This window comes from Calliphora vicina, chromosome 1, assembly GCF_958450345.1.
Source record: "Calliphora vicina chromosome 1, idCalVici1.1, whole genome shotgun sequence".
NCBI lineage: Eukaryota > Metazoa > Arthropoda > Insecta > Diptera > Calliphoridae > Calliphora > Calliphora vicina.
Window position 1 is genome coordinate 9,245,558 of NC_088780.1, and position 14,704 is coordinate 9,260,261.

General features: G+C 29.8%; 2 protein-coding genes across 4 annotated transcripts in view; one reads left to right on the forward strand and one right to left on the reverse strand.

Annotated features, from left to right (window-relative positions):
- The window catches only part of LOC135949370 (trichoplein keratin filament-binding protein), a 78,696-nt gene that overhangs the window by 24,264 nt on the left and 39,728 nt on the right, over positions 1-14,704 (reverse strand). The window lies entirely within an intron of this gene.
- Positions 1-14,704, forward strand: part of PGRP-LB (Peptidoglycan recognition protein LB) — a 29,594-nt gene that overhangs the window by 11,350 nt on the left and 3,540 nt on the right. Inside the window, exon 1 of one of the 3 annotated variants that reach the window (XM_065498913.1) lies at positions 12,900-13,016. The exons of the other annotated variants lie outside the window; for them this stretch is intronic. Coding sequence (XP_065354985.1) covers positions 12,983-13,016 — 34 coding nt within the window. The 5' untranslated portion in view covers positions 12,900-12,982. Of the gene's footprint in view, positions 1-12,899; positions 13,017-14,704 lie in introns of those variants that run through there. 3 annotated transcript variants of the gene reach the window in all.

A 14,704-nucleotide genomic window follows, 5' to 3' on the forward strand; every position in this document is an offset into this window, starting at 1 on the left:
CCTAAAAAAACTTTTACAATAATTTTGTTTTCTATCCTGTGATTTACAGACATTTTATTTTGGAAATTAATGAAATTTCAAAAGCAGACCTAGGGATATGAAATTTCCCCCAAATATTCTCGATTGATCATAAATGTTTAATATTGGAAATGTGCAAAGTCGGTACAACCAACAAAAATTTATAACAAAATGTCCGTGTGTTTAATGTTTAACCCTTTAATGCATATTGTTGCCAATTGTCTACATTCCAGTTCCACTTAATTTTAGACGAAAATAAGCTTGATACTAATTCGGATTCTCCTTCAGCAAAATCAAATGGAGTACGAAAAGTTTCAGTTAAAGAAATTCTATATCAAACCAAAGCTAAAGGAAATATAGTAAATAAAAATTAACTAAATATTTGATACTTTATAGAAAAATAAAAGTAAAAATTGTGCATTTAAGGGTTAACAAGTAGTGGGTGTATGACTTCAAAATGCGGGATTTACAAAAGATGATGTATCTTTTGAACGCGGCTTTTGTTTTTAATAACTTAAATGTCATTTTGATGGATACATATCTGTCATTTATTCGCACTTAGTTCTTAAACATTATAGTGTAAACAACAAAGTTTCTTTTTGCTTTGAAAATATAGAATTTTGTATCAACGAATAGTCATATGCGGGAAGTTTTGCTTTACTTCTTTAATTTTAAAAAAAAATTGCCGCTGAAGCACACCAATTGCTCACCGAAGCTTATGGAGAATGTGTTTCATCGTTTTCAACGTGTGAGAAAAAGTTTGTGCCGGTCAGAAGTGGTGATTTTGATACGGAAGACAAAGATCGCTCAGGACAGCCAAAAAAGTTAAAATACCAAGAACTGAAGGCGTATTACTCCATGCAGATTGTTATGAAACTCAACAAGAGCTTGCGAAATCATTGGGAGCTACCCAAGCAGCAATTTCGAAACGTTTACAAGCAGCAGGAGTCATCTAAAAACAGGGAAATTGGGTACCATACGAATTGAAGCCCAGAGACCTTGAAAGACGATTTTGAATGTCCGAAATGATGCTTGAACGCTATAAAAGAAAATCATATTTGCACCGAATCATCAACTTATGATGAAAAATGGATTCATTACGATAATCCGAAGCGTAAGAGATCGTACATGAAGCGCCAAAGCCAAATATCCACGGCGTTAAGGTAATGCTCTGTATTTGGTTAGAGCAAAAGGGTCCTATCTATTATTAGTTGTTAATATATGGCCAGACCATCTCAGGGAACCTGTATCGAATGCAATTGATTCGTTTGAAGCGAGCATTGGCCGAAAAACTCCCACAATATGCTGCCAGACATAAAACCAAAATATTCCATATTGACAATTCTAGCTCACATGTTGCAATACCTGTTAAAAACTATTTACAATGAACTTTTGCCTCCAGACCTTTATTCGTCCGACTACTATTTGTTTCGATCGATGCAGAATGTTTACTTCTTGGCCTCAAAAGATGAACAGATCGATCTTTTGGCTCGAAATCCATATGTTGCCAGAAAGATGTAAAAAGGTTATAGCTAACAAAGCCTATGGTTCCATCGGATTCAACAAGCGAGAGATGGTTTGTTCAGAAGTGGAGCTTGCCAAATCATTGGGAGCTACCCAAGCAGCAATTTCGAAACGTTTGCGTGCAGCAGGATTCATTCAAAGCTGAAGCCGAGAGACTTTGATGCTATAAAAGAAAATCATATTTGCACCGAATCATTACTTGCGATGAAAAATGGATCCATTAAGAAAACTCGAAGCGTAAGAGATCGTATGTGAAGCTCGGCCAACCAGCCGATTCGACACCGAAGCCAAATATCCATAACGCTAAGGAAATGCTCTGTATGTGGTGAGAGCCAAAGGGTCATATCTATTATGAGCTGCTATTATGAGCAGGGAAATTGGGTATCATACGAATTGAAGCTGAGGCCTTTGTATGTCCGAAATTATGAAAGTCATTTTAGCACCGAATCCTTGCATGCGATGAAAAATGGATCTGTTACAATAATCCGAAGCGTATAAGATCGTATGTGAAAACCAGCCAACCAGCCGAATTGACACCAAGGCCAAATATCAATGGCTCTAAGGTAATTCTCTGTATTTGGTGGGAAAAAGGGTCCTGAAATATGACCAGACCATCACAGGAACTTGTGCAACTGATTCGTTTGATGCAAGCATTGCGGCCAGACATGAAACCCCAATATTGCATAATGACAACACTCGGCCACATGTTGCAATACCTGTTAAAAAATATTTAGAGTGAAGTGGTTGGGAAGTTTTGCCTCACCCGCTTTATAGTCCAGACCTTGCCACCACAGACTATTATTTGTTTCGAACGATGTAGAATACACTCTGTGGTATACGCTTCACTTTAGAACATAGTATCCAATAATGGCTTGATTCGTTCTTAGCCTCAAAAGATAACCAGTTCTTTTGGCTCGGAATACATATGTTGCCGGAATATGTGGCCAATACTTTGAATAAATTTATGTTGTACAAATGTTTCAAAATAAAAGCTAAAAATTTTAAACAATCCCGCATTTTTAAGTCATACATAGAAATTTTCAATTCCGAAATTCTCGCAATTATTTTCCTTAGTTTCCAAAAAAAAATTCAGAAGATTCATACAACAAGAAAGATTTAACCCAAAAACTCGTGAATGTTCAGGGCTGTCAAAGAATTCTTTTACGAAAATGGAATTATTTTAGTATTTTGCTTTTCCACAAAGAGTAAAACGAAAATTTTTGGAATAAAACCATGAATTTTGTTTAATATTATTGGGTTTTTTTTAATTAACATCTTTACTTAATTACAAAATATTGCCAATTCAATATTAAAAAAAAAAATAAAACGAAGATAGAACAAAATCTAATGAAAATTGAATTCAGTTTTAGATCAGAAATCGAGGTTGTCCTGGTTTTGTCCATATATCTCAGCCATTTGTTCGCCGATTGTCCAGAATTTAAATATGAACCGAATTAGTACTATGACGTGTGTTTATATTGATGTATGAATCATGTTTATAAGTTATTTGGGGGCTACGGGAAGTTGATTTCAACATACAGACGGACATTACTATATGAACTCCGCTATCTATAATGGTCCAGCATCTATTACCTTTATGGGATCGTAAATTAAAAAATTAAAAAAGAAGAACTAAAACACAATAGAGCCTAAACAAGGAGAAATTAAACACAAATAGTTATTTGACTCAAAATAGATTAAAAACAATGTGAAATTCACCAAAGATATTTTCTAGTAATAGAAAATATAAAAATATAAATACAAGTCGCTTAAATTAACCTCTAAATAACAAGAAAATAAAGCGCTACTTTAACTTAATTTATAAATGACAATTGATGTGTCTATTTTGTTTTGACATCGAATTAATTACTGATGTTGACATCAGTGTTTCCTCTCTCTATTAATCTCCCGTTACATTACATACATATCCAAATATGTACATATGGGCAATTCCACGAGAATTGAAGTCGCTACCACGATTGAAAAAACAAAACCCTTGAAACTTTTTTCAAGATGATTTGAATAGAAGAAAATAATAAAATGTTACCGTGTGAAAGTATTTAGATCATATTACAACATGTTAAAGACAAAAATAACTGTTTAAACTGATTATATTTGATTTTTTAATATATTAGGCTAAAATTGCGGCGAAAACTAGGCTCCCAATTAGCTTGTAGTATAAAATGAATTTGAATCTGATTGTTTTTTTGCTATTGTCAAATTGTTTATTGAAACCGAATGTATATTTTCTATTCACTTTTTTAGTTTTTGTATTTATATATTTACAGAATATATTGTGTTTTATTATAAGAGAAAATCTGTTACGTACGGTATGTCACGTACGATATTAAATTTTATTTATTATAAAATCGTCCAAAGATTTGGTCAATTCACAAGGTCTCTTATCAGTCATATTGTCATAATGTCCTAATAGAGGAGACCTTGTGAATTGACCAATTGTTTTTATTTAAATATGACTTATGGATTGTAAAGGAAAAATGTTTCGTTTAGTGTAAGAAATTAAAAGAAAACATAACGCCTCTCACGATTCTAATATTTTCGCATATTCCTACATGTACCTTAAAATGAGTTCCGTTTTATGTCACGTACTATATATCCTTATTTCGCTCAATATTTTGGACAACAATATTTCGAAAGAACTTTTTTATTATTTTAAAATATCGAACCCTCTGAATGGAACATAAAGAGCAAATTATTTTTCAGATACTCTTATTTTTGCAAATCACGTATAATGATATGGAATTGCCCATATGTTTGTGAATGAGAATACACTTTCTTTCTATCGAAAATTAACTCTCATTATTTTCAATAAATTTTTATTCACCAAATAAACACAATCGTGCCTGTCTAGTTTAATTAACATTTAAAAAAATTAATTTCATTTCAAAATATAAATATTAACTTTATTATTAAATAATAATAACAATTATAATAACAAAGTTAGTCAAAGTTATATCAATAAAATAAAAACAACAAATAGCTGAGAGCTGCATAAAAAATTGCAACAATAAAAAGAACCGCTTTTAATTTTAAATTAATTGTTATTGTGTTGAATACACACAAATATTTGTTTAATACCAAAAAATTAGCAGTATCAATGTTTAAACAATTAATAGAGAAGAGTTTGAATAATATATTGTTTAAGAGTTGGTGTTTTTATTAATAAAAAAGGTAAAATTGTTTATCTTTCTTTTCAATATTTTTTTTTTGTTGTTATTTATTTATAATCTTTATAAATTGTTTTAATACCAACAATTTATGGTCTTGCGGTTATTACATGATATGCAATTTTTGTATGAATTTATAATTATTCCCCTTTTTTGTTGGTTCCTGACTACATTTTGCCATTTGTTGTTGACATACATATATTGGGTGTATGAATTAAAAATGCGAGATTTTTTTAAATGTTTAACTTTTAAATTATTGCTATGAACTTTTCCCATCTTTCTGGCAACATATGGCTGACGTACCAAAAGAACTGCTCTTCTTTTGAGACCAAAAACGAATCAAGGCAATTTCGGATACTCTGTTCTTTAGTGAAGCGTATCTCAGAGAGAGTATTATCGGGTAAGGCAAAACTTCCCTACTACTTCTTTCTAAATAGTTTTTAACAGTTATTGCATAATGCAGCCGAGCATTGTCATGATAGAATATTAACCCTCTAACCCGCAAACTTTAAAAACCTAAAAAAAAAGTGGTCGAATAATTTTTTTATCGTAATTATTACCCAATAAACTCAAAATAGCCATCAGAAACTAATTTGCCAATTAAGTTTAGGAACCAGCTGCAAAAAGTTGAAGAGTGCCTCATTGGCATTGTTGCCGGTTTAGATGTAAAATACCATAATTATGATACGATTTTATTGAAAAACTAATGAAAAACAACTAAGAAAAAATATTTCGATCTATTCGGGCAACTAAAAGTTAGCAAAATCTTTGATTTAAAAAATCACTCACAAAACAGCTGACAGAACAAAAACTAAATGTCAGAATTGATTACGAACTTCAAGGGAAATGTTAACAAATTTCTAACTAAAGTCACAGTTACATTTAAAAAATTAAATTATAATTACTTTTTGAGATAATTGGTGTTTTGTAATGCATATCTTGAGGCACTCTTGCGGGTTAGAGGGTTAAGGTTTCATGTCTGGCCGCATATTCTGGGCGTTTTTCGGTCAATTATCGCTTCAAACATATCAGTTGCGTTTGGTAGAGGTTCCCTGTGATGGTTTGGTCAGATTTCAGCAGCTCGTAATAGATAGCACCCTTTTGCTCCCATCAAATACAGAGAATTATCTTAGAGTCATGGATTCGGCAGGTTGGCCGGGCTTCACCGAGCACAATGAATCCATTTGTCATCGCAAGTAATGATTCGCTGCAAAAATGATTTTTTTATAGAGTTCAAGCAGCATTTTGGACATGCAAAATCGTCTTTCAAGGTCTCTCAGCTTCAATTCGATTCAGTACCTAACGAATCAGTTGCGTTCGTTACAGGTTCCCTGTTATGGTCTGATCAGATTTCAGATCTTTTTGCTCCCACCAAATACAGAGAATTACCTTAGCGTCATGGATATTTGGCTTTGGTGTCGATTCGGCTGGTTGGCCGGGCTTCACATAAGATCTCTTACGCTTCGGGTTATTGTAATGGATCCATTTTTGATCGGAAGTAATAATTCGATGCCAAAATGATTTTCTTTTATAGAGTTTAAGTATCAAGTTCTATTTCAAGGTCTCTCGGCTTCAATTCGAATTTGTACCGAACGAATCAGTTGCGTTCGTTACAGATTCCCTGCGATGGTCTGCTCAGATTTCAGCTCCTTTTGCTCCCACCAAATACAGAGAATTAGCTTGGCGCCATGAATATTTGGCTTTGGTGTCGATTCATCTGGTTGGCAGGGTTTCACATACAATCTCTTACGCTTCGGGTTATCGTAATGGATCCATTTTTGATCGCAAGTAATCATTCGATGCAAAAACGACTTTAATAGCGTTCAAGCATCATTTCGGACATACAAAATAGTCTTTCAAAGTCTCTCGGCTTCAATTCGAATCAGTACGGAACGAATCAGTTGCGTTCGGTACAGCTTCCCTGTGATGGTCTGCTCAGATTTCCACTCCTTTTGCTCCCACCAAATAGAGAGAATTACCTTGGCGCCATGGATATTTGGCTTTGGTGTCGATTCATCTGGTTGGCAGGGCTTCACATACGATCTCTTACGCTTCGGGTTATCTTAATAGCAAGTAATGATTCGATGCAAAAATGTTTTTCTTTTATAGCGTTCAAGCATTATTTCGGACATGCAAAATCGTCTTTCAAGGTCTCTCGACTTCAATTAGTATGGTACCCAATTTCCCTGATTTTGAATAAATCCTGCTGCTTTCAAACGTTTTGAAATTGCTGCTTGAGTAGCTCCCAATGATTTTGCAAGCTGTGTTGTTGAGTTTTACAACAATCTTCATGGAGTAATGCCTCCAACTCTTGGTATTTTTTGGCTGACCTGGGAGATCTTTGTCTTCGGTGTCAAAATCACCACTTCTGAAGCGCACAAACCATCTATCGGACGCTGAAACTGATGAAACACATTCACCATAAGCTTCGGAGGCAAGCGGTGTGTTTCATTAAAGAAGTAAAGTAAAACTTCCCGCATATGACACTTTGTTGGTACAAAATTCGACATTTTCGAAGCAAAAAGAAACTTTGTTTGTTTACACTATAATGTTTAATAACTAAGTGAGAATAAATGACAGATATGTCCCTTCAAAATGACATATAAGTTATTAAGAACAAAAGCCGCGTTCAAAATATACGCCAGCTATTGTTAATTCCGCATTTGTAAATCATACACCCAATATGTAGTATGTATTTTGTTAGTTGGGGGGCTTTTATTTTAATTTAACAAAATTCTCATGAAATGTTTTTAGTCGTTTGCCCTTTTGGTTAATTGTAATTCTTTGATATTATTGATTCCCAGTATGGCAACAAATAATATCCCTTTTATTATGAGGTCATTAATCAGCTCTGAGCTTTGCTCTGGCAAAAAATATCTTGATTTCCAATTGATTAATTTAATCTAGCAGTTAAACATAATCTAACAGAGTCAAATAACAGAGTACTGTTACTGCAGTAGTTTGGCAATACTGTTTAACGGTAAAATTATACTCAGAGAGAGAAAGAGAAAATGATAGTGAGAGCATCTAGCAACAACTGCATAAACATGATTATTTTTTGCAAAACAATATGAATTTATTGATAAGAGAATTAAAAAAACATTAAATTATTAATCAAATATCTACAATAATACAATTTAAAATAGTCCAAAGAAAACTCCGTTCCTTACTGTAGCAATAAAAGAATAGTATGTATATAGAGCATTTAACAAATTGTTTTATAGCTTCATTAAATGTTTTAATGTTTATTTAGTTTATTCAAATTATTTTTTTAAAAAAAAAAAATAACACAAAAAAATCACCTTGAAATTTAGCACTTTAAACTTAAATAAAACAATCTGTGTATTTTAATAAAACAAGAAAGAAAAAAACATAAAATATAGTTCATTGATCCCCTTAAAAGTTTAACAAATCTAAAATACTTTTAAGGCTAACATTAAGGCAAATAAAACATAGAAATCTATATATTTTAAAAAGAAAACTAAACAATTTTATATAAAAATTACAAAAAAAACCCCATGTTTAAACTTGACCTTTTGTAAATAAAACGTTTAATATTTAATAATATTGAATAGTTATAACGTATTGAATTTTGAAACTTTTTTAAGTTTATTTGTAAGTACTTGTCCATATATTTTATTGAAAAATGTAGCTGTGTAATGCACGTGTAACTTGTTATTTTTTATTCTGCTTGAATTTTCTATACAATTTCGATTAAATAAATCATTTTATATTGTAGACTTAAAGTACTAGTAGTTGGTTGAAGTGCTCGTGTTGATATATTTTTTGTACATAAATACATATGTATGTCTATTATTTAGGGTTCCTACTCGGGCAACATTTTCCCGGGCATAATTTTTTAGACATTTTCGGGAAATTTTTATCGGGAATTTATTTTCTTCTTAAAATTACAATAAGCAGATTCTTGGTGTTGACCAAATTTTTTGCTAATCAAATGATTCTATTTTAACCACAGATTTGTTTGGTTCTAGCAACCGATATTCAGTTGGCAAAGCAGCATAATGTTTGAAATAACGGAATTTACAAATGAATCAAATTGAAATTTTTAACATGTGAGATGCCAATGGCTTCCACAATCTCTCGCACTTTCAATCTCCGATTGTTTCGGCTGTATAGAGATCTCAACTGGCAGTCCAGCACGTTCGGCATCTTCTGCGCTTGTACGGACACAACGATATTCAGTAAACCACTTTTTTACCATTGAAATTGATGGTGCACAGTTTTCTTAGTATTTATCAAGCTTAACCTTTATTTGAGTGAAGTTTATTTTAGGCAAAAAACAAGTATGAGAGCTATATTGGGATGTGCCGAATCTTATATAGCCTTCACCAAATTATTATTTTAATTTTTTAAATTTTTTTTTTTTGGGACAAAAAAAAATTTTTGAAAAATAAAAATTCGGGTTAAAAAATATTTTTCACGATTTTGACCCATTGTAGGTTCATTTTACTATAGCCTTATATAGATCGTTGCTATGGACTTTGAAATATCTATCATTAGATATCCATATTGTCTATATTAATGACTTAGTAAATATAGATCAAAAATAGGGCAAAAATCGAGGTTTTCCTTATATCTCAGCCATCTGTGGACCGATTTTTTCGATTTTAAATAGCAACCCAGCCGGAAGAATTCCCGATATATTGATGTATGAATCATGTAAGTTATTTTGGGACTACGGAAAGTTGATTTCAACATACAGACGGACAGAGGGACATGGCTATATCGACTTCGCTATCTATAACGATCCACTAAAAGGGGGGTCAGACGGCATGTATTTCGTGTGTATTGGGACATGTTTTCGATACATATGGAATTCCATGTGTATGTCAAAATTCACGTTATACATACGATTCATAATTTCCACGTTCAAACGTACATATGTAATTGCATGTGACATAACCTCTATTAGTTTATATGTTTGCTGTTTTTAACAATATATTTATTTAAAACATTTTTAAATCACAATAAATATATTTAATGCAATGAACCTTATTTTGTTATGATTTTTCTTTACTCGTTTTTGTTTTGATTTTTTTATTTTGCACTCACACAGTGTTGTATTTCAAAATACAAAACTGTATACACACGAAAATAGAACATGCTCTAATTGCCAAAAATGTCACGAGTAATACACATGTATTTTACATACACAAAGTTTCATATGGATCACACGGTATGTATATGTTTACATGTGGAAAAATGTCCCAATACATGGCACAAAACACAAGCAACACATGCCGTCTGATCCCCCTTTAAGTGAGAATATATGACAGATATGTACCCATCAAAATGACATACATATATGTTATTAAGATACGCCATCTATTGTAAATCCTGCAATTTGTAAGTCATACTCCCAATATTATCACTCCTTGACAACCAAAAACCGAAAAAAAATCTTTACTGGTTTTTGATGTAATTCATAATTCATTAAAATTGTTTTTAATTACCTCCCGTGTATGGAATAAGTCCAGGAAATTAGAAACCCTATTATTATTATTGTAATATACATATAGTAAGTACTATTTACTCCTTATCAATCATAAATATGTACTCGTACATATTTTTTACTATAATTGCAAATCATTATGCAGTTTTTTTTATTATTAATATTCTATAGAAATTGGAAATTATTTTCTAGTTGGTTGTTGTTTTTAATTTCAATTTATTATGTTATGACATTTTTAATGATATGCAAATTAATTCCAATTATATATGGTATTATACCCATATTCAAGATACATTTTCATTTAAGTGCAAGAATTGTATAAGTCATTTCCAAGTGGAAATAAAAAACATAAAATTGTCAAAAGGATACAATATATACTAGAGACTGAAAAAAAGCAACCATTTTAATGACAGCAGTTATTAGTTAATATTTATTTATAAATAAATACACTTGTAGTTTTAATTGGCTCTACTATGGTTACTGCCAAAATACCGATACCTACTCAATATTTATTTTTATTTTTGAAAATTCTATTAATATTCGTAATTTATCATTAAAATACCGTTACCAAAATATTGCCATATTACTCGGTACTTATAGATTTGTCTACTTTTTCTGGATATGCTCCCATTAAAGATTTTATAGTTGTTTTTAAACAAGAGCCCACTACCTTTCCACAGGCCGAAGTTCTGGACAATTGGGTTGATTTCCTTCCGTTTTACAAAAATTGACATTATGTTTGAATAACACCAAGGCAAAACTACAAAAACTACTTTTTCTTAAATTTGATTTCTGCTACTTATTTTAATAAGTGGTAATTCTACTACTTTTTTAAAAATTAGTATTTCTTTTTATAAAAATTTTGTATTTCTAGTACTTTAAGAAAAAAACAGTACACATTTTGATATTTTATTTAAAAAGTAGTAGAAATGCTACTTCTTTAAAAAGTAGTGGAAATGCTACTTCTTCAAAAAGTAGTAGAAATGTTACTTTTTTAAAAATTAGTAGTAGAAATGCTACTTTTTTAAAAAAGTAGTAAAAATATTTTTTTTTAAAAAAGTAGTAGAAATACTACTTTTAGTAGTATTTTTACTTTTTTAAAAATAAGTAGTAGAAATACTACTTTTAGTAGTATTTTTACTACATTTTTAAAAAGGTAGTAGAAATTCCAATTTTTTAAAAAGTAGTAGAAATAAAACTTTTTTTTTTTAAAAAAGTAGTAGAAATGCTATTTTTAAAAAATGGTAGTAGAAATACTATGTTTTTAAAACGTAGTAAAAGAACATTTTTAAAAAAAGTAGTAAATACTTTTTTTTGAAAGTATGTATTAGAATACAAAAGTAGTAAAAATACTATTCCCAAAATTAAAAAAAAAAATATTTACGAATTTTTGGTGATATCGGAAATTCTTTTTTTTTGTGTCCAGTCAACTGTAATAAAGTATGTAGTACACATTTTGATATTTTATTTGCAAATAAATAAGAACAGGCTGGTGTGAGTGGGTTGGAGAAACTTGAAGAACTAACATTAGTAAATGCTACCGGGCGAAGCCGAGGCGATCAACTAGTTTTAAATATTTTCAATAATGACAGTGATAAAAAGTAGCTGTCAAACCTGATATAAATTTACATCCCACCAAATTTGTTTGTCATTTAGTAAAATATTTGAATCAAACGAAATAATGATGACATTCTGACAGGTTGAAGGAATGACCTAACACAAGAAACTCCTTAAAGGAATTTTGATGGTAAAGAATATTAAGAGAATAAAAAATCGAACAATATAATCTAGGCTTGGTTTGGATAACAGCTAAATTGGCAACACCCACAACTAACGGGAAATTAAACTGAGAGTGAAAGTGAGAGCAAACAACTTTCTCTATTAGGGATGGAAAATTCAGTACTATTCCGCTATTTTAGTACTTTATATGTTTTAGCAAAAGAAGGATTGTTGAATATTCTGTAACAATAACCGATTTTTTCTAACCTTTATGAAATTCATCACGGAACAAACGATAAACCAGCAAAACATCATGTAATTAATAGAATACTTTTGCAAAATTACTGCTGCTGACTTTTTCCTGAAAACTCATTAATAGTTTAACAAAATTTTTTTGCAATTGCAACCAATTAATTGCACAAAAACCCCCCTGATTTTTTTTTAGCTAATTAATAGCTAACAAATACCATTTCTTAAACATATCAATCAATTAGTTGATTAAAATCAATTTTAAGTTAAAAAACACATAATCTCTTAATCGTTTTGTTATTTTGTTACCAAAGAAAGGGACTTTTTTTGTGTAAGAAAATATTTCTAAGAAAATTTCACTCGTGTAAAACTTAAAACACCACTAATGAATAAGAAAATAAAGTGAGTAAACTAAAAAAAAAAGAACACATAACAGCGACAGAGACACTACAATAACCAACTATTGAACCCAACATTAAATTAAACCACAAAAAGCGAAAAAAAATCCCCGTAATGACCATGACAATTATTTATTTATATTAAAAATGCTAGAACTTGAACTTTCATGCGAATGCCAAACTTTTAAAAGAATACAAAACAAACGAAGCGTATAGACAGACAGACAGCCAGTGTTTGAGTAGTTTTATTTTAATTTGTTTGGTTAGTTTTCAAAGGCCAAGCCCCGATAAATAACGTAGTGCGTAAACAGTGCTAAAAAATGTGTACTAAGTAATAAAATACACAAAAAAAATTTACATAAAAAACATATAAGAATTGCAAGTTAGTGTTTAAAAGAATTAAAAAAAAAAACATGATATCTATACAAGTTTTTCCGGATATTTATAGTGAGTTTAGTAGTTTTCTTTTATACTTCCTTAATCTACATATAATTATAAAATCTACTAGTTTTAAGAGATTTAAATCATTTTGTTTAGAATGGAAATGTTAAAATTTTTTTATATTCATTGTTAAATTCATTGATATTGAGTTTTGTCTGGGTCAAAAATCTTAAAATTGTTTTCTTTATAACTTAATAAATGTTTTTTTAAATAACCGCAATTTCAAATTTCCTAACAATAAAAACAGCTTCACTACAAGTAAATAGTAGATGTGTGCGTATGTGTTAATATGGCAACTCAGATGTTTGTTTACTTTAAAATGTCAACAGGATGAAGGATGAGAGATTATAGTGCTGCCAACTTTAATGAAACAAAAACAATAGTAATTTTTCAAAGAAGTGCCAGTAAGAGCCAAAAACACAAAAATGTGTTTTTTATTATTAAACTCAAGTAAAATACGAGTATTTCGAAAAGCTACAAGCAAGGTAAACGATTTTTGCTGTGAAATCACAAATTTGTTGGTGTCAAAATCGAATCATGGCAGTTCCATTGACATCTCATAGATATGTTTGCTACAAAAATTTGGGATAAAAAAAATATGTATGTCGTTTTTCACATATTTGCATTTCCATGTAATAAGATGTAGTAAAAATACTACTTCTTAATAAGATAGTAGAAATACTACTTTTTTAAAAAGTAGTATATTTACTACTTTTTTTAAAACGTAGTATAGTAAAAGTAGTATTTAAAAAAAATAGTATTTCTACTACATTTTAAAAAATCTGTATTCGTTTCTAAAAAGTAGTAGAAATACTACTTTTTTAAAAAGGTAGTAGAAATACTACTTTTTTTAATAAGATAGTAGAAATACTACTTCTTTATGAAGTAGTAGAAATACTACATTTTTAAAAACTAGTAGAAATAATACTTTTTAAAAAGGTAGTAGATATATATACTACTTTAAGTAGTAGAAATGCTACTTTTTTTAAAAAAAAAAGTAGTAGAAATTACACTTTTTACTAAAAAATATTGGAAATACTACATTTTAAAAAGTAGCAGAAATACTACTTTTTTAAAAAGTAGTAGAAATACTACTTTTTTTTAAAAGTAGCAGAAATACTACTTTTTTAAAAAAGTAGTAGAAATACTACTTTTTTAAAATAGCAGTAAAAATGCTATTTTTTCTATTTTTACTTTTTTTAAAAAAGTAGTAGAAATATTAATATTTTTTAAAAAAGTAGAAATACTACTATTGTTTTAAAAAAAAGCAGTAGAAATACTACTATTTTTTAAAAAAGTAGTAAAAATTTTACTTTTTTCTTAGAAGAAATACTATTTTTTTCATAAAGTAGTACATATTTCTATTAATTTTTTTCAAAAAGTGGTAGAAATACTACTTTTTAAAAAAAAGTAGTAGAAATACTACATTTTTTTTTAAAAAAAGTAGTAAATATACTACAGACAATGCTACTTTTTTCTAAAAAACAAAGTAGTAAAAAACTTTTTACTAAAAAGTAGTAGAAATACTACTTCTTTCAAAAAGTAGCAGAAATACTACTTTTTTTAAAAGGTAGTAGAAATACTCCTACATTTTAAAAAGGTAGTAGAAATACTACTACATTTTAAAAAGGTGGTAGAAATACTACCTTTTTTAAATGTAGTTCAATAAATATTTGGTGATATTTTCAATGATG